Below are 18489 nucleotides of genomic sequence, written 5' to 3' on the forward strand. Positions count from 1 at the left end.
GAACAAAAGAACCAGAAAAGACTACAAGTAATAAAAGAGGCAAGACAGCACTGATAAGAAGAGTATTAAGTCTAAAAGCTTTTTCCATTATTTATTCTGGCTCCTGGATTAAAGCAAAAATCATAGTCTTTTAATGTGAGTGGCTTAGAAATTTGTAAGTTACAGTACTGTTCCTATTCATTATCTACAATGAATTTCCAAACATACCCTTACATTTTGTTTTGCTTATAAAATTCTCACTCCGTCTTAGGCCAAATATCTACTGACACACAGCCTGTGTTATTTTTTTTGCTTGCTCGTCTTTTGATTCTGTATGGCAGAAAAACAAGATTTATTTCTGTCACATCATTTTCTGTTCAGTGCCATATTAAATGGTATTATATTAAATGCAGCCATTAGAAAGCTGTTGTGCATGTGGCTCCATTTAATGGTGTGCTTCTAAATAAGATGATGGAATTCACATAAGTGACCAATTAGAACAGCAACAAGAAAATTACACCCTCCAGATACATCATTTATAGATGTGAAATTTGGATTTATATTTGAGTCTTTGTGTTCAGACCAATTTTACAATCCCTTCTGTCAATGAACATGGATTTCAGAGATAATGTGCCTGAAATTTAAAAACATGATGAGCATGTCTACCAGGGGTTATATAGCATAAAACGAATTATGAAGTGATTCAAAACAAGGTTTCAGTATATTTATTTTTATAAAGACACAAGCAAAACATTAAATCAACTAGTTAGCACTACCAACTCTATGTGCTGCTATTGAGAGTTCAGAAATTTGATTTGCAAATAAGTGAAAATGTCAAAAAGGTATAACTAAAATCTTTCCAACACCTTCAGAATGAAAAGAAGCAGAGCCTATACTCTCATGTATGTATACACTATGAAAAAACATCATATAAAGTTTCATGATTTTGTATTCATGGAATTGATTAACATTCACTTTGAAGCTTTTTTAGAAACTAACTCACTAACTAACTAACTAACTAACTAATTAACTAACTCACAAACCAACCAACTAACTATCAAGCCATGTCAAGTGTACTGTATATATTTATGGTAATAATGGTGCACAACATAGTAGGTGTTCTGTTCGTATTATTTTTTTTATTCCTCTCTTTAGCAATGAGTCAGTCTCTTATATCAAGCATGATGTATTATTTAACACCTAGGAAACGGTAGATAAAGAATGAAATCAAATGATGAATAGTTGAAGGAAAATGTGGCTATGTGTGCACAATCTAGCTTTTGGACATTTAACCGCTTCATTCTGTGAAAGGTGGAATTTTCAGATTTTTTTGGTCTGCCTCAACATAATTTGATCTGAGATTATAGCACATGTGACAACACAAGTGTAGCAGAACTCTGCCTTTTATAAATGTTTGTGTTTTAGGCGCGTATTTTTTGATCTTTGAGAGTTGAAGCAGCACGACCTTAGAGGATGAGCTCCAGGGTTTATTTTTTTTCTGCTAAACAGAGACTGTTTTCCAATCTGCTGTCTAATTATCTCCCTTCTCAAAATGTGTCACATCCTGCCCCATGTCTCTGGTAACACACTGCAAAACACATTTATTGTTACAGTGGGGAGAAAGCCCCAAAAGGCTTTATTCTTCGTGGCCTGAAGTTTAAATCCATAAACAAATAAAGTTTACACATTTGGTACACGGTGTAAAAAGACAAATTCAGTGACCTATATTTTGGAGCTACTCTGCTTTTGTAGCACAGATCATAAAAATAGGAAGCTATCAGCCTGTGGCTCTAGAATTTGACATTAATCATTGCCTTTTTCATGCAAGTGAACTGGGGAAATCGATAGATAGACCACCTGTTCTCTCAAACAACGCAATGAAAATTGAAACAGTGGATTTTTTTCTACGTTGAGGTACCAATGGTACCAATCTTTACTAATGATACATCAGGGTGTCGCCAAGCAATAATACATGAATTACAAATCATATCTTGTATCAAGGGTTTGTGTTCACAGCCATTACTACAGATAAGTGTACTGTATGTACAGCACAGTTAATATCAGAGTAAGAACTCCAAAAACACTTGAACTGTACATACTGTATGTACAGCACACTTCACGTCAGAGCAAGAGCTCTAAGAACACTTGAAGCATATGTTCAGGAACAATCAGTAACTTTTAACAATCTTGCAGCAACAACCATACAGCTATTGTAATTTATTATCATAGTAGCTAAAAATATATACAGTACACTTGTGTGTGTGTGTGTGTGTGTGTGTGTGTGTGTGTGTGTGTGTGTGTGTGTGTGTGTGTGTGTGTGTGTGTGTGTGTGTGTGTGTGTATTGGTTTGGAATTCATGTGTCTTCTTTAACTTGCGCATGTGCTGAGTGTCGTCATGAGCCTGCAGAGACAGTATGGACAAATTCAATGAGAGAGAATTTTATTTGCTATCAATACTTGTTTGAAAAAAATAAAAAGTCCCATCTCACTTCACAACAAGCATAAGTTTTAGAGTCAGTAACAGGAATTAATCCCAAAAATGTTTTGTTGTTAGCGATACAACTCTGACCTGTCAACATAACGAAAAAAATAAAATAAAAGTGGCTCAGGAAGGCTCGTAAAGTGAGCATAATTGAGTATATTGCAGCAGCTCAGAATGAGTTAACATTTATGTGACAGGAGAAATACAGCACCTACTTATTGAAGTTAAGTAGTGCCTGTGATTTTGACAATTATAGTGGGACCAGCAGTAATATTTATTTAGCAGGGACTTGTTCCATTCATCTATATTAATATGAGGTCATCAAATAATTGACTTTGTGTTAAACCTTACTCCAACAAACATTGAGATGTTTTCCTTTAAATGGATATGAAAGTGAATACATTTCCTCACTGATCCCTTACCATTGCCTTACCTTGTCTGTACCTTCTCATTATCCATGAATATTTCTTTTAGTTATCTGTTACAGGAAACCCCAAGTTTCATTTATTTATTCAGCAACACTTCTTCAAATTTTGCAACACTTTATGCATTTTTGGAGCAAGTGCTCTAGTGCTTCTTAGATGGCTAAATGAATGGTTGGTGAGTTTGACTGAAGTGACAGAATCATACTGTTTTATTTACAACACATTTAGCTGATAACGATTAAAAAAGAGTTATAAAAGCGTTGTTGCAGCTCCTCTGTGAACAACTTACTTATCAAAGTTTTTTCATGCCTAAATCACTTGCTGTCTTGGGAAATTGTCAAACATGACTTTGTTTTTCACCTGTTTGTGCTTAATGGAACTTCTGAAAGCAAAGTAGCTTTTAACATTTGTTATTGAATTAATGCCAGAGAAGGGTATAAAAAATTCCAGGATTGTGAATGAATTTCAAATAAACAAGTTTTTGGGAGATATAGACTGTATGGGGTGTTGGCTCTCTAGAGAAATTATAAAGTTAAAGTAATGTTTTGCTGTTTTTCAATTGAAGTGGGTTGGGTACTGGTGCTCATCATTGTTAGGTTTGTTTTATTCTCTTTCTGGCAGTGTGGTAGATTTTGGACCAACACAAAAACAAACATGTATAAAAATCTATATTTCTTAATATCTCAAGAGCTTACAGATTGCTATTCCTAAAATCGGAATCTGACAATATCTGAGGACTGACATGTACTCCAACAAAGGTTTTTCTGTCACAGCTCACAAACATGCAAAGAAATGAAGTAATTGAAATTGCTTTGGCAACAGTTGTTACCGACTTCTTTGGAAGCATTTCATAATTGAATATCATGTTTTCCAGTGTGCCATCAGCAAGTCATGGACTAATGTCAGTGAGTAAATGAAGCCCAAGATGAGCAGCCGAATTTGTTGAATTAGTCAACTATTGAAGTGTGATGAATGTCCAGCTCTTCCGCTTTAAAGTTTGCAGACAGCAAATTAAGTCGATTAAAGACTGCAGTTAAAGATATTGTAAAGGAAACTGATCACTTAGATTTTGTTGAAACACTTGGATTGAGTAATATTCTACCTGGATTAGGTCTGAAGTCTGCAAAAGAAATATTTATCCTTATTACCATTGGTATGCTTACACTTTAGGTAATCTGATTGTCTTGTCAGCACAGTGTGCCACAGCTGGCTCTTTCAGAAAAAGGTATAAGGACAAGCATATTTTTTAAAATCCACGTCCACGAACTTTTTTTTGTATTGTCAATTAACTTGGTTCAGCAACATTTATTAAGTTTTTCATTTTAAACAGGGTTGAGACCATGAAATGATGGACGGCTCCCTTTTCTACTTTTAGAATCATTTGAAGATTTTTATTAGCACTACCTTAATAGGTCTGCCTCATACTGGAAGGAATAAAATATTTTATGGTAAAGCAGAGACAGGTATGTGTGTATTCTATAAATGATGGTTTTCATCATAATATGTCACATATCCTAAACTGTGTTGTTATATCAGAAGGGAAACTGTGGGTGATTTTAGGTAATTTGGAGCAATGATTAAAAGCTACCATTCTGTCAAATCCTATAACAACAAAAGGGCAGCGTACTCCTGTTATTTCTGTCTTTTAGTGGTTCTGTGAGGGCCATCACCCTGAGGAATGGGAAGTTGTATTTCTTTAGCATCCTCCAGAAATGGCAGAACACAAAAAGGAATGACACAGATTAGGGGAGATTTATGAGAGTGATAAATTCATCCTTTTTTATGCCCCTCAAAACAGCTTTTCATCAGCTTCCAGCAGCATGTCCAAGTGATTGATGACAGGACTGTTCTCCTTGTCCACTCCTTAAGCGGTTTATGCTCTGTTTCCCATCACAGATGCAGATCTACCTTTACAATTCAGATGACTTTGACAGCCTCAGCGTTGCCATCAAGGAGAGACGCATCATTTCTGCCATGGCTGTCTTCTTTGAGGTAAATTATCAGACTGACTTGAAGGTCAAGATGAATATAATCAAAAGAAGCCCAAGACTATATGAGTGGCTTTTTGTAACAAAGATATTTTTCAATTTTTTCACTTTGACATAAACTACAGCATCTTAATAACAATTAGATGGAATGATAAGCAAGAAAATTGGTTCAGACAGGCATATCTCTGTCGGGATGAAATGTAATCATTTTGATTACATTTCATGTTTGACAAGTCAAATTGAACAGTTCTATTTTTCCAGTGTTTTGGTTTCTGTCTAAATATACTGTAAGTCAGTCTAATTATAGTTACATCAGCCTTGACTGCACTTTGTGTTGAGTGCAGATTCCCAAATATGCATACAAGCCTTTTTTTTTTACTGAACACGTAAACATTTAATATCATGATTTAATGTCATGATGTGAACATTGTCACTTTAGACTTTACCATTAAACATAGGCTGTTAAATGGTCTTGCCCTGTTAAAACATCTTATACCCAGGTTAAACGATGCAACTTTCAAGTCCAAATTTATATATTTGCATGTCCCAAACTGGGCAGTTCTTAACACAACAGGTAATAAAAAGAAATCTAAACACACAACAAATGTACATTAACAAAGACAAATGCATAATCACAAGAGTGCAGCAGATAAAACAAATAAGTAAAAAATAAGGGGCAAAACAATGACCACACACACACACACACACACACACACACACACACACACACACACACACACACACTGCAAACCTACATAACTGCTGCCTCCTCTTGCTCCCATTATTAATCATACAAAGATCATAAAATTTATGCATGTTGGTTTCAACTCCAGGGTCCTCAAATCTCTGGCTTGAAGGCAAAAATCTATATTCCACATGTAGTGTGTAGGACCCGTCTGCTATGATGAATGTTGATTTCTTGATGTTGATTTCTTCTTACATACCAGTCAGACATCTCAATTGCACCCCCACAATTTTGCTGACCAACGTCAGTGCACTGTTAAGGCATCCTTCTGCATAACACCAAGGTTACCATACCAACAAATCACAGGAAAGGAAATTACACACTCTATAAAAGGCCTGTTGAACAAAATCATCAGCAACTTGTCCACCTAAAATTTGGCTAGCTTCTTGAAGCAGAAGAGGCCCTATTGGCCTTTCTTAGACAACTTTTCAATAATGGACCAAAGATATTTATGAGTGGGTGGCACGGTGGCGCAATGGGTATTGCTGTTGTCGCACAGCAAGGCGGTTCCGGCTTTGTGTCCTGCTCTGTTCAGAGTTTGCATGTTCTCCTCGTGTCTGCGTGAGTTCTCTTCGGGTTCTCTAGCTTCCTCCCTCCTCCAAAAACATGTGCTTCAGGTTAATTGATCGTTTCCAAATTGTCTGTAGGTATGAGTGTGTGCGTGCGTGGTTGTCTGTGTCTTTGTGTGGCTCCGCGGTACACTAGTGTCGCACTCAGTCAGCAGGGATAGGCCCAACTCCCTGTGACCCGTGACGACGGATAAAGCAGTAGAAAGTGGATGGATATTTCTAAGTGGTTACCAATTCCACTCTTTGACCATTTATGACACTACTTCATGTGTAGTTTAATATGTTCAGCAGAACCTTTCTAGATGAAAAGCTCTTTTAAGGACCTCTGTATGGGGCTGTTAGTGTTGTCTTGATGGAAAATAGCTTTTTTATATAAGCTTGTAAAGTGACTGTAATAGGTAGTGCATAGCACTTACTGCCAGCATTTAGAGGTAGTCAAGGTTATTGTGAAGTTAGTCTAGCATGAATGGGTAAAAATAAACTTATAAAATGCAGATAAAATTGATTCATTTAAAAAAATGACGAATCAAAGAGTCAAGCAAGAAAGAATAAAGAAATTGCAAAACACTCAGGCAATTATAACTTAAAGGAGATAATTGGACTTTTTTTGGCTCAAAAATGATATGAATGAAAGTGTTCATACCTGTTTTGAGGTCAGTGAATTATAGATATTTATATAATGAACATATGTGATAGTTTGTCTTCACCTAGCCAGTGATTATGTTCCTGTTTTCTTGTACATTGCATATTGCTTCCTGAAATGCTACAAATAGTTCCCTTAAGGTCTGTGTGAATCAGCTCCTAATGGACCTGAATGGTCCTGATTTCTGTTATCTGTAAGAACACCTCAAAGATTTATGAATTGCGAAAAGGTACACACCAGCAGCACTTGCATATGCAGGGCCTCTCTCAATGGTACACACTTAATTTCTATTAGCACATTCTTGGCGATTAATGGTGGGTGAACAATGCGGGCAAACACTCAGCTTAATAGTATGTAGGGAAGGGTCAGCTCTCAGGAAGAGGCCAACTAGAATGGGGACACAGGTGTTTGTTATGTAGGTCTACTCTTAGACAGTGATAAAACAGTGTTAGTATCCAGACCTAAATGCCTCCACTGGGTCCTGACAACTCTATTGCTTACTGCAATTAGCACCACCAAACACAGTCAGCTGAATAGCAGTTTATATTGTAAGGGTTTTTGAAGCAGACACACACGTGTTGGCTCAGATTTACCATTTATAATCAATGAGGAGTGTTCTTTCTCTTCTCCCCAAAGGCATATTAATGCCCTCTAAGGTGTGCATTTTACCTGCATTCAGCATTCATTTCCACACAATTATTCTCCTCTGGCTGACCTGAATTAATATTGAGCAAGGGGAGTTGGGTCCCTGCATCCCTGTACACTGTTTTGTCCAGTCTTGTCTCTTAAATAGGACATGGGGACTTTTGTAGAATGTTGGCTAAACAATGTTTCCCAGACTTCAGTCATTTAATGGATTAACAGTAGGCCTAACTGGAAATAAATTATGGAGGTCAACCCAAAGAAAAGCTAAATGACCTTTCAGATAAGAGAAACACCAACCATATCAGTTTACAAAGAAAGCAAAAATATGAATCGTTTAGTGTTATGGTGTTGCTTAGGTGTTGAATCTAATACAGTGGTACCTCTACTTACGAAATCAATTGGTTCTGGAAAAAAATTCGTAAGTAGAGACACGTTTTCCATGCAAATGCCCTAATCCGTTCCAAGCCCCCCAAAATTCAGACATACAGTGATACCTCTACTTACGGATGTCTCTACTTAAAAAATTTTCTACTTACGAAATGATATGAAAATTCTCTTTTACAAAAAGGTACAAATCACTGCGTTTTTGTTAATAGTCCTGTCTTTTTTCTTTTTATAAATAAACTTTCCGCCCAAAGGTCCGAGTGGCCTTGCCTCGCTCTCCTGTGTCGCGTCCATCTCTGTTGTCAGTCACCCTGCTTTTGACTAGTGGCGCAAGGTGACGTCACTGCAGTCTACGGGTTCCTCAATCGGCCAAATTTAAAATCAGAATCAGAATCAGCTTTATTGGCCATCGTTTGTAAAAAGCAGACGAGGAATTTGTTTCCGGCAGGTGGTGTCTCAAACTGTTCATTCATAACTTAACTATTCTAAATACTTAAATATTATAAATAACTATACTAAATACAAAATGTAGGATGCAAAATGCAGTAGGTGGGGGGGGGACACGATGTACAGGTGCTGAGTGCATGTTGCAGGGATTTGGAGAAATGCTTGCGCATTGACTTGCCACTCACGATTAATTGTGATAATTTTCATTGCACGTTAATTTGCAGCGTAATTAATTAATCTAATTAACGCGTTAAACTGACAGCCCTAATTTTTACCTTTCGTAACTCGAAATTTCTTTCGTAACTAGAGGCAATACTTTCCTGTTTAGGCGTTTTGTAAGTAGAAAATTTTGTATGTAGAGACCTTCATAAGTAGAGGTACCACTGTATATTAAACCAGTGGTCCCCAACCCCCGGGCCGTGGACTGGTACCGGTTCGTGGGTCATTTGGTAACGGGTCGCACAGAAAGAAAAAAAATATTTTACATTACTTTCATTTTATTTATTTCGGAGTCTGAAATACGTTTTAGTTTGAAAAATTACCCGATTCTCTGTTACATCCGTCTATGTCTATTTTTTTTTACATTTTATACTGTTTATATTTTAATTTTATAGTGTTTATATTTTAGTTATAGTTTATTATATAAGTCCTGTTAGTGCTGCATGTGTCTGTTAGTGTAGTGTATGTCTTGCGGTATGTCCTGTGATGTCAGTGTTCCTTTTTCTCCTGGTGTTTATCCAGTATTATTCGTTATGTAATGCCTGAGCAGTGGATATATACAATTTCCTCCGGGATTAATAAAGTGTCTGTCTGTCTGTCTGTGTGTCTGTCTATTTATCTATCTATCTGGTAGTAGGTACTGGGCGGCACACAGTTTGATTTTCTTTTTTTTATTGATTACTGGTCTAAAGATGTTTTATTTTGAAAAGTGACATCTGTACGGAATGACACACAGACGAATGCCGCTTGACAGGCCTTGGTCACGTAACAGGTTACCAGCCATTACCCTGAATTAAGCGCCCACAACTGCACGAGTGTTCTGAATTAAAGTCAAGGCAGATTATCCTGAGATCGCCTAGAAGTGTCAAAAACCCTGCTTCCATTTCCAACCCCCTGTCTTTGTGAAGAAGGATTTTCTGTGGTAACCGTAAAGAAAACCAAACTGCGGAGTAGACCGGACGTCCGGAACACACTTCAGGTGTCATTGTCTCCCGTTACCCCTTCATCAGCGGTCCTCAACCACTAATTCTCATTATTGTAATTATTATTTGATTGACCCTTTTATTGGAAATGATCAGTATTTCTCCTACATTGAATGCACTGTTTGTAAGTCGCTGTATTTCAAAATAAACCTCATCAGTGCATCCACTTGAATCGAGTTTTTAGTATAATTATTTCTTACAATTATTTTGTTTACAGAGATGTTGATTATCAATTCACAAAAAAAATGTTTTTCATTGTCAGCTGATTTCTGCATTTTAAATAAAACCACTGCGGATGATTTATTATTAGACAACAGCTGCCCTGGCATCATTAACGATTATCGAGCAAATGAAGGCCGGTCCGTGAAAATATTATCTTGGATGAAAACAGTCCGTGGTTCTAAAAAGGTTGGGGACCATTGTATTAAACTATTCTGAGCTGGTCTTGGGTAAAGTGCTATAAATTTAATTTCTAGAAGTGTTACACCTAAAATCTAATTATCTATTTTTTCCCAAGTAAGTAGTAAATACTTTTCATGAAAACATTTAAGAATGAATAGGTGTTTAATGTTCATAATTTGTTGAGACAAAAACACAACTGTAATATAGTCATGCCGCCAGAAACAACAGCTTCAAAAATAGCAGCAGGACCAATCACCTCAACCTAGAAAATCACAAAGTCCCCCAGTAGTATCAGATGGTATCAAATGCTGCTCGAATATATTGCACTGAAGAGATGTGGCTCAGGGTCCACCTCTGCATTTTATTTATTGATTGCCTTTAGTCATTTTGTTAGATTATTATTCTAGTCTTGTAATCCTCTTTGTAATACTTTGTCTGTGGACATTTTGCAGCTCGGCCAAAAAGACAATCCTGCTGTAGATCCCATCATCCAAGGATTGAAAGGAGTAGTGCATCATGGTAAGTAATCATTCTGTGTGTGTGCGTGTGTGTGTGTGTGTGTGTGTGTGTGTGTACACACTAAATATTCATTATAAGAACCTCCCCACCTATATATTTGCTCACTTGAAAAATTCTCACGCTGTCACCAACTCCAACCACTACCTGCCAACTAATCATGGTGCCCAAACAATCATCTGCCAGAAGGACTCACGTGAACAATATGGCAATATGTCTTTTTGCTGTTCTGTTGACACCGCACAGGTAACCATGATACTTTTGGTGTTAATCACATCTAGAATTGCATTGTTTCTTATGGCTGCCAAGCTATGTTTGGCCCCAGTGACGTATGACGCCCACGTGACCACTGAATGCGAAAGCTGCTGCATTGTAGATTTTAAGCTTTTTTGACCAAACGGATGATGCTACACACATAAAATTTATTTTTTCTTCTATTTTTCATAATGATGAATAACATGTATGTCACTTAAAAATTAACTTTACTGTCCCTTTAACGTTAGCTCCTTTCCCAATCTCATAACTAGTTAGCTTTCTTTCTCCAGTTAGCCTGCTAACATTCATCTATGGTTTATTTGATTCTAGAATCAAAAATATTCATGACCGCACAAACACTGGGCAAATGACCCAATAAATTTGGTATCATCTTTTCTTACAAACAAAAAAAAAACCCCAAACAAATTAGAGTCTAAATACAAGATATGAGCAGAGTTTAACTTCAAAAGGAGGAGAAATTTGCACGATACCGCCTTTTCCTTGTTAGGGTAGCTCCACAGCAGGAGACCTCCAAGGAGTTACACACACATAGAAAGAACTAGTAATTACATCTGAGCCTTCGGTCTTGTGCAGATTGTGGTTTGTAGCCAAGTCTATACTGATCTGGTCACGTCTTGTTGTTTATCATTGAAAAGGTTTTGTGCTGGCTTGACCAGAAATATTCTTTATATTATAGAGATGTGTTATTCTTAGAACAGTTGTGTATGTAGTGGCGCTCATAACGTAGTCTATAAATGAATGGAGCTCAATGAGCAGAAGCCCTGAATGAAACCTTTATAGAAAAAAAAAAAAAGATTTGCTCAGTTTTCTATATACTTTTTATAAAATGGGTAAGGTCAATAAATATTATGTAGATAACATTAAATAGATAAACATCGATCAGGTTAAATTAGCCAGATCAACTTTAACCAGATCAACATTACCCAGATCAACATTTGCAATATGACATTAGACAGATCTATATTAGCTAGATCTTCAGTCATCAGGTACCCTTAGCTAGATCTACAATAGCCATGTCATTTAGCTAGATCTACTGTATATTAGTCTGCTTATATTGGCGAGATCTACATTTGGCTGAAAAAAGAATTTCCACAGTCCTTTAGATATCCATTCAACTTAAATAAAACTTAACAGCACCAACATGTGTCCATATATGGTTGATACTGTATATTTCTAGGTGATTTCCTGCTGATTTTACACTGTAATTACAGTAAAGGATGCGAACGAGCTTTATCTAGATGAGCTGTGGCTTAACCTCATACATGACTTATTTATATATAATAGGCAGAGGTCTTCGAATGGCTGTGCGACCATTTACTACATCTGTGGCCACGGTGACTGCTGACAAAACAAATATGACAGGTTTTACAACCCGCTTCTGGTGATCATTACATTAACATGACTATACATAGCAAGGACATAGATGAGGATGTACAGGTATCTAGGAACACCGTGTATTGCTTTGTAATTGTTCTGGTTTCCAATGAGGCAGCAAATGAATCACTCCCTGTATTGTCTTGAGACGCTTTGTTGCATGCTTCGAAATGTCGCTGATGAAGTTATGACTGTTTGAATGTAAAACCTATCTACAATGGCAAAGATTAGCCTCTTTTGTGATGCTGTATTTTCACAGGGTTCTTAATGGTCCACTTTTGTTGTATTATCTTGATAAAGTTAATTTGCCAAACGTTTTGTTATGTTGATCATTTTCCAAATCTCCACGCTAGCTGAACTTTGTCCTATGTACTACCACAGATGTTCATGCTAATGCACCTATATCTGTCATCTCCAAGCTGAAAGGGAGCTGTTCGTGGGTGTGCTGTTTTTTTTTTACACATCTTTTTTTGGGGCATCCTGCTGGTCATTAAAAGTTTCTTGCCTCCTCCCGCATTAGGGTGGTTGGTTTTCTGCAGGCCTGTTATCCCACAGCCAGCCATCCATCCATCCATCAGCACCTCAGCAGCCCATGAGCGATAGGGCACGTACACTGTCTGAAGACGGAGAGAAGAAATACTTTGAATACTGAAATCGACTGAGTACAGAACAGGCATAGGGGCCCCAGTAGTGCTGTCAGGTTTTTTTTAACACGTTACATCATATGTTTTGAGAAATTTTATGGGATAGTTTTCAGATCATAATTCACTGAAAAACTTTAAAACACATAAATACTCTCAATGTAATTATATGGAGAAACCGATCTTTGTCTAGATCAAAACAGTGTTTCCTGCATGTGTTTTTCCTATTTTGTTTCTGATCTCACTGGATGCAACATATTTGGTTATCATGGTTATCATTTGGATTTGTACCAATCCCTTTGGCTAAACCTCAGTTATTACTGGAAGGAGAGGACGTTGCTACCGAAGCACAGATCGACTGTCAGAGGAGGGCATTTTATTTGAATTCTGTCCCTCTGGTCTCTTTCAGTCCATCTGACCTCAGTGATCTGGTCAAAGTGATAACAGGTGCTGTAGCTTGTAGCTACTGTCAGCATCGTTCCCTGAGTGGAACTTTTAGGAAAGCATTGCTACAGAAAATGAAAATGTTTGGGCAAGTGGAAGCCAAGATTTTGAAGAGTAATTAGCAGAGCCTTGCACTGTTCAAACTGTGATATTTTGCAGGAAAACAATGTGTTTTTCATTTGTGGATATTGACAAGAATTTATTTCTTGTGTCACCCAGACAAGGAGACCAACCTCAGGTCATTCATTCTGAGGGATCTGCTTCCATCGTCAGTGAACGGTTATTACAGGTACACTGGTTCTCTGACCACACCACCCTGCAGCAAGGTAGCGGAATGGATCATCCTCTCCAGGCCTGTGTATCTGTCCCGTGCACAGGTGTGTTAAGTCCACACACATTCTCAGACATCTATATTCTCCACGCAGTCACATCCCATTTACACACATTCACTGGATCACTTGCTCACCCACAGTGCTACAGCGCAAGCAATTTTTCCCCTGATCTCCCTCTCTATTTTTCTATCTGTCCTCCACAACTATATGACACCCCCTTTGCCTATTGTATATATAGTGCATGCATATATATTTAACGTATGCGTATCTGTCTGTCTATTGTCGGTCGGTCGGTCTATCATCTCATATCTTCATCTACCATCTCTATCTTTATTTCTCTCTTTATCTTTCTATCATTTCCATTTTTTTCTCTGTATTTTCTGTATCATCTGTCCATCTATGCGTCCGTCCATCCATCCATCATCCATCCATCCATCCATCCACATGTATATACAGTATTACATCAACACACACACATTGCATTAGAGCACAGATTTCTTTACCCAGATATGACTTTCGTTCCTAGAGTATTAACCATGGCTACAATGTTTTTAATGCTCACCGCTGATCTTTTATGATTCTGTCATTGATTTCTCTGAACACATATAGGACACATTGATTTCACCATATTTGCGATGTGTAGTCATTACAGCCCACAGCAGGCGATCATTCATGGCAATCAATGGCCACAAATTTGTCCTATTGAGAAGTTCCAGCCCAGCAGGTAGACAGAATGTTTCTATAAATGTTGCGCTCCATTTCATAACAGTCAGCTGCTGGCGAGCAGTTACATTGCAGTCCTGCATGACACACACGCACACACACACACACACACACACACACACACACACACACACACACACACACACACACACACACACACACACACACACAAGCAAACACGCACAATTTACTGATGGCAAAATAAAACATATTTCAGGAGCTTTTCTTTTTCTTTCAATGTAGCTGGAGGCCTTTTACTCCATTCTTACTACAGAGCAGCAGGATCACGTCAAGTCCGTTGAGTACCTAAGGAACAATTTCCGACCTCTGAGGGACCTGGACAACAGAAAAGTCTTTAAATCGGCTGTAAAAGAGGCATGGCAGAAAGATGTAAATGAGATTGTGGGAAGCCCTCACAGCACAGAGGCTTCAAGAGGTAGGCTCTGTGTCTTGCACTTTGCTACATAATCCTTTAACATCTTTTCATTTTTTGTTTGTTTGTGTCTGTTAGCAGAATTTAGCCAAAACTAAGAGATTTAATGAAACTTGTCAGAAAAAATTGGATTTAGTGAGGGAGATCCCATAATATTTTATGGGATTTTATTATATTTTTCCACCCACAGTTTGGGTGGAAAAGAGTAGTGTCAGATCCCCCCCCCTCATTTTTCAAAACATTGCAGGATTTATTAGTCATGTTTATTGATTATAATTAAACTTAATGGTAGTTTCAAAAGTTGGATGTGTGCCAAGGAAGATGTTAAATTTTGGCCTGGATAAAGACTAGATCCATGATTTTCTTTTCACTTCAATATTATAAACCTAACTTTGTGGCATTCATTTGATATTTGGAGTTTGGATTTGGGTTTAACATTATTGATAGGGACTGTTGAGACATGCGCTGTCGTAGTACTGCTTGAAACCAAGAGTCTGTTCTAATTAGAATTACAGTATTTCGTATTATTCCCTTCCAGATATAAAGTGGAAGGGGGAAGCATTGCACTGCATAATTTATAACCTATGCCACATTGCTACTGTAGGCTGGCAAAAACAAATATTACCTGGTTGGGTTTCACTCTGACCCCCATGCTGAGGTGACCAGCCTGCTTGTCAAGTATTCATACTTATGTAGAATTAAAGTGTCAAGTATAACATGTTACTTAATGAGACTTTAGTTAAATTCAAGACCCTCAGATATCTTGAAGCACAACCTACATCCTAATTGTACAGAGTATTTCTGTGGCAGTCCTGTAATTTATAATGCATCCTGTTTACCATGTGAATCTGCAACATGGTAGTTATGTAAGTTAAGCTTACAGTGGTCTGAAAAAGTTTGGGCACCCTAGATAATTTTCCAGGTTTTTCTTTATAAATCACTCATTGTTCAGATCAACAATTTCAGTTAAATGTATCGTATAGCAGACAGAGTAATATTTGAGAAGTGAAATGAAGTTTATAGGGTTTACAGAAAGTGTGCAATAATTTTTTAAACAAAAGAAGGCAGGTGTATAAATTTGGGCAACCTTGTTTTATTGATTTGAATACCTTTAGCACTAATTATTGAATCTCAAAATTTGTTTAGTAAGCTCATTGACCCTTGACCTGCATACAAAGGTGACGCCAATCACGAGAAAGGGTATTTAAAGTGGCCAATTTTGAATTGATGTCCTCTTTGCATTTTCTCTGAAGAGTGGCAACAGGGGAGCCTCAAAACAACTCTGAAATGACCTGAAAACAAAGATTGTTCAACATCATGATTTAGGGGAAGGATGCAAAAAGCTATCTCAGAGATTTCAGCTGTCAGTTTCTAATGTGAGGAACGTAGTGAGGAAATGGAAGAACACAGGTACAGTTCTAGTTAGGGCCCGGACTGGCAGGCTAAGATGGTGTCACTGTGCATCGTTTAAGTATTTAACACACGTTGCAAAAAGGAATGTTCTATTGAAAAACGATACGGAAGAAGCTCTGTCTGTGCACATGCCGGAAACAGTCGCTTGAGATACGCTAAAGCACATTTGCACAAGCCAGCTTCATTTTTGGAATGAGGTGCTCTTGCCTGATGAAAAGAAAATTGAGTTATTTAAATATAATAAGGGGGGGTACGCATGGCAGATGGAGAAAACAGTGTTTCAAAACCAACACTTGCTACCCAAAGTAAAATTTGGTGGCGGTTCCATCATGCTGTGAGATTGTGTATCCAGTGTAGGTACTGGCAGCATCACAGGGAACACATAACCAATTGCACATTAATAATTAATGTTTGTTTTTTGGTGAATGTGAAAGCAGCTTTAGCTCTTGTAAGTGATCGGAGAGTTGCGTATGTCCACAAACACACACACACACACACACAAACACAGATACAAGAGAAAATTTGGCTTTGCCGGTAAAATCCAATGTTTCATTAGTTTGCGGTAGCTTAACTTCCCTGTTACCCACGATCTATCATTAGTCATGACGATTTTCAGAAAACAGTTTAATTATCTCACCGTTCGATCTCATCATGTTTACACAATGAGCCACAAGTCTTTGTTCAGCCAAGACTGAGGAACATGAGAAAGCAGTCCACGCTTAGCGCTGAAAAATCAACCGTTATATCATGAAAAACAAGAGCGTAAAACACGAGAAGAGCAAAATACATAGCAGCAAAGTTACTGAAAGTATAAAAAGTTCCAAACTATGCCGACCGATCAATCTGTAATGCATCCTCGTTCGAGTGGCGAAAGTAAACAAACGCACCTGAACGCGCGGGGGAGGGAGGGGTTGATCGAGGCAGCTCAGAGGAGGGAGGGGGAGGAGATAGGGACCTGAGAGCTATGCCCCATTAAAACATAGCGTTTGGGGGTGGAGGAGAATTTATCAATATTCAATTAGAGATATTGAGGACCCCGGATTACTTTTGGGCAAGACATTTCAAATACAGTGTAGTTGGACATCTGGCAGCTGATTTCACATCAATTAAAAACATCTTAATATGGGACCTTTAATGTCGAAAGTCGCATGAATTCCAATTCTGTTTCAGCAGATTCTTACAATGTTTAAGAATCAGAGACAAAGTTGAAGTTACTCCAGGGCTGGATACGTCAATAGGACAGCGACCATAGAAACTGTTTAAATTCTACTAACGCATTCATGCAGAGGAAAAAGTACAATGTTCTGGAACAGCCATCTCACTCCTGGATCTGAATGTGTTCAAAAAATTGTGGTGTGATTTATAACGGGCTGACCATGCTGGCAACCATCAAATAAACCGAACTGAAGAAGTGTTGTGAAGACAAATTATCAAAAATAACCAACCAAAATTCAGACCCTCATCGGAAGCTATAGAAAGCATTTCGAGGCTGTTATTTCTGCAAAAAACAGGCGCTACTAAATATTGATGTCATTTTTGTGTTGGGGTACCTGTCTACTTTTGTTTAAAAAAAATTATTGCACACTTTTTGTAAATCCTATAAACTTCGTTTCACTTCTCAAACACCCCTGTGTTCATCTGCTATATGATATATTTAACTGAAATTGTTTATCCGAACAACCAATGATTTATAAGGGAAAATCTGGAAAATTATCAGGGGTGCCCAAATGTTTTCATGCCACTGTATCTTCCATGTCATTCCGTACTTCACACAGAACCTTTTCAGCTCTATGTTTTTGGGCAAATGTTAGGATTGCAGTAAAATTATTGTCGGTAGGTCTCTGATAGTATCTCGAGGCTGAATTCAGGATCTTTATCTTCTCCCATTCTTGGAAACTTCTATAAATCAGGGGAGTCGTAAATATTAAAGAGCTATGGAATGTAATTTTGTTTTCTGTTTGAGGAAGGTATAAAACACAGACAAAACAATACTGGGATAACTGCTGAAGATTTAAATGTTAGGAGATATTTAGATTCAGCTTGTAGTGCATGGAATTTTCTCATTGTTACAATAAATGCATTTATCATAGAACTTGTTAATACAAAGCACAGGCTTCATGCAGGGTTTGATTAGACTACTATATTATTTAGTTTGCTTTCTCCTTCATGTGGTGCACCACTTACTGTAACAGAACTGTAGAGGGACTTTGGAAACTAATGGCAAAGGCTGCTGCAAGTTAAGTGTTGAAGAATTGATTGGGAATGCTTATGATGAAGTTGGAGCAATCTAACAAGGCCGATCAGCAATCATCATTAATATGTGGCACAGCTAAAATAGACCCATACAAATTAAGTTGTGAAATTGCTTTTGTGGTATGTCAGTTGGCAAAATGATTGTAAACCAGTTTCTCTCTATTTTTCCCTGC

General features: G+C 37.6%; 1 protein-coding gene across 2 annotated transcripts in view; it reads left to right on the top strand.

Annotated features, from left to right (window-relative positions):
- Positions 1–18489, top strand: part of ca16b (carbonic anhydrase XVI b) — a 146673-nt gene that overhangs the window by 96876 nt on the left and 31308 nt on the right. For both annotated transcript variants that reach the window (XM_068314951.1, XM_068314950.1), the window contains 4 exons: positions 4783–4878; positions 10364–10430; positions 13382–13539; positions 14461–14653. In XM_068314951.1, the coding sequence (XP_068171052.1) occupies positions 4783–4878; positions 10364–10430; positions 13382–13539; positions 14461–14653 (514 nt within the window). The remainder of the gene's footprint in view (positions 1–4782; positions 4879–10363; positions 10431–13381; positions 13540–14460; positions 14654–18489) is intronic.

Source organism: Antennarius striatus, chromosome 5 (assembly GCF_040054535.1).
Source record: "Antennarius striatus isolate MH-2024 chromosome 5, ASM4005453v1, whole genome shotgun sequence".
In the NCBI taxonomy this organism is placed as follows: domain Eukaryota; kingdom Metazoa; phylum Chordata; class Actinopteri; order Lophiiformes; family Antennariidae; genus Antennarius; species Antennarius striatus.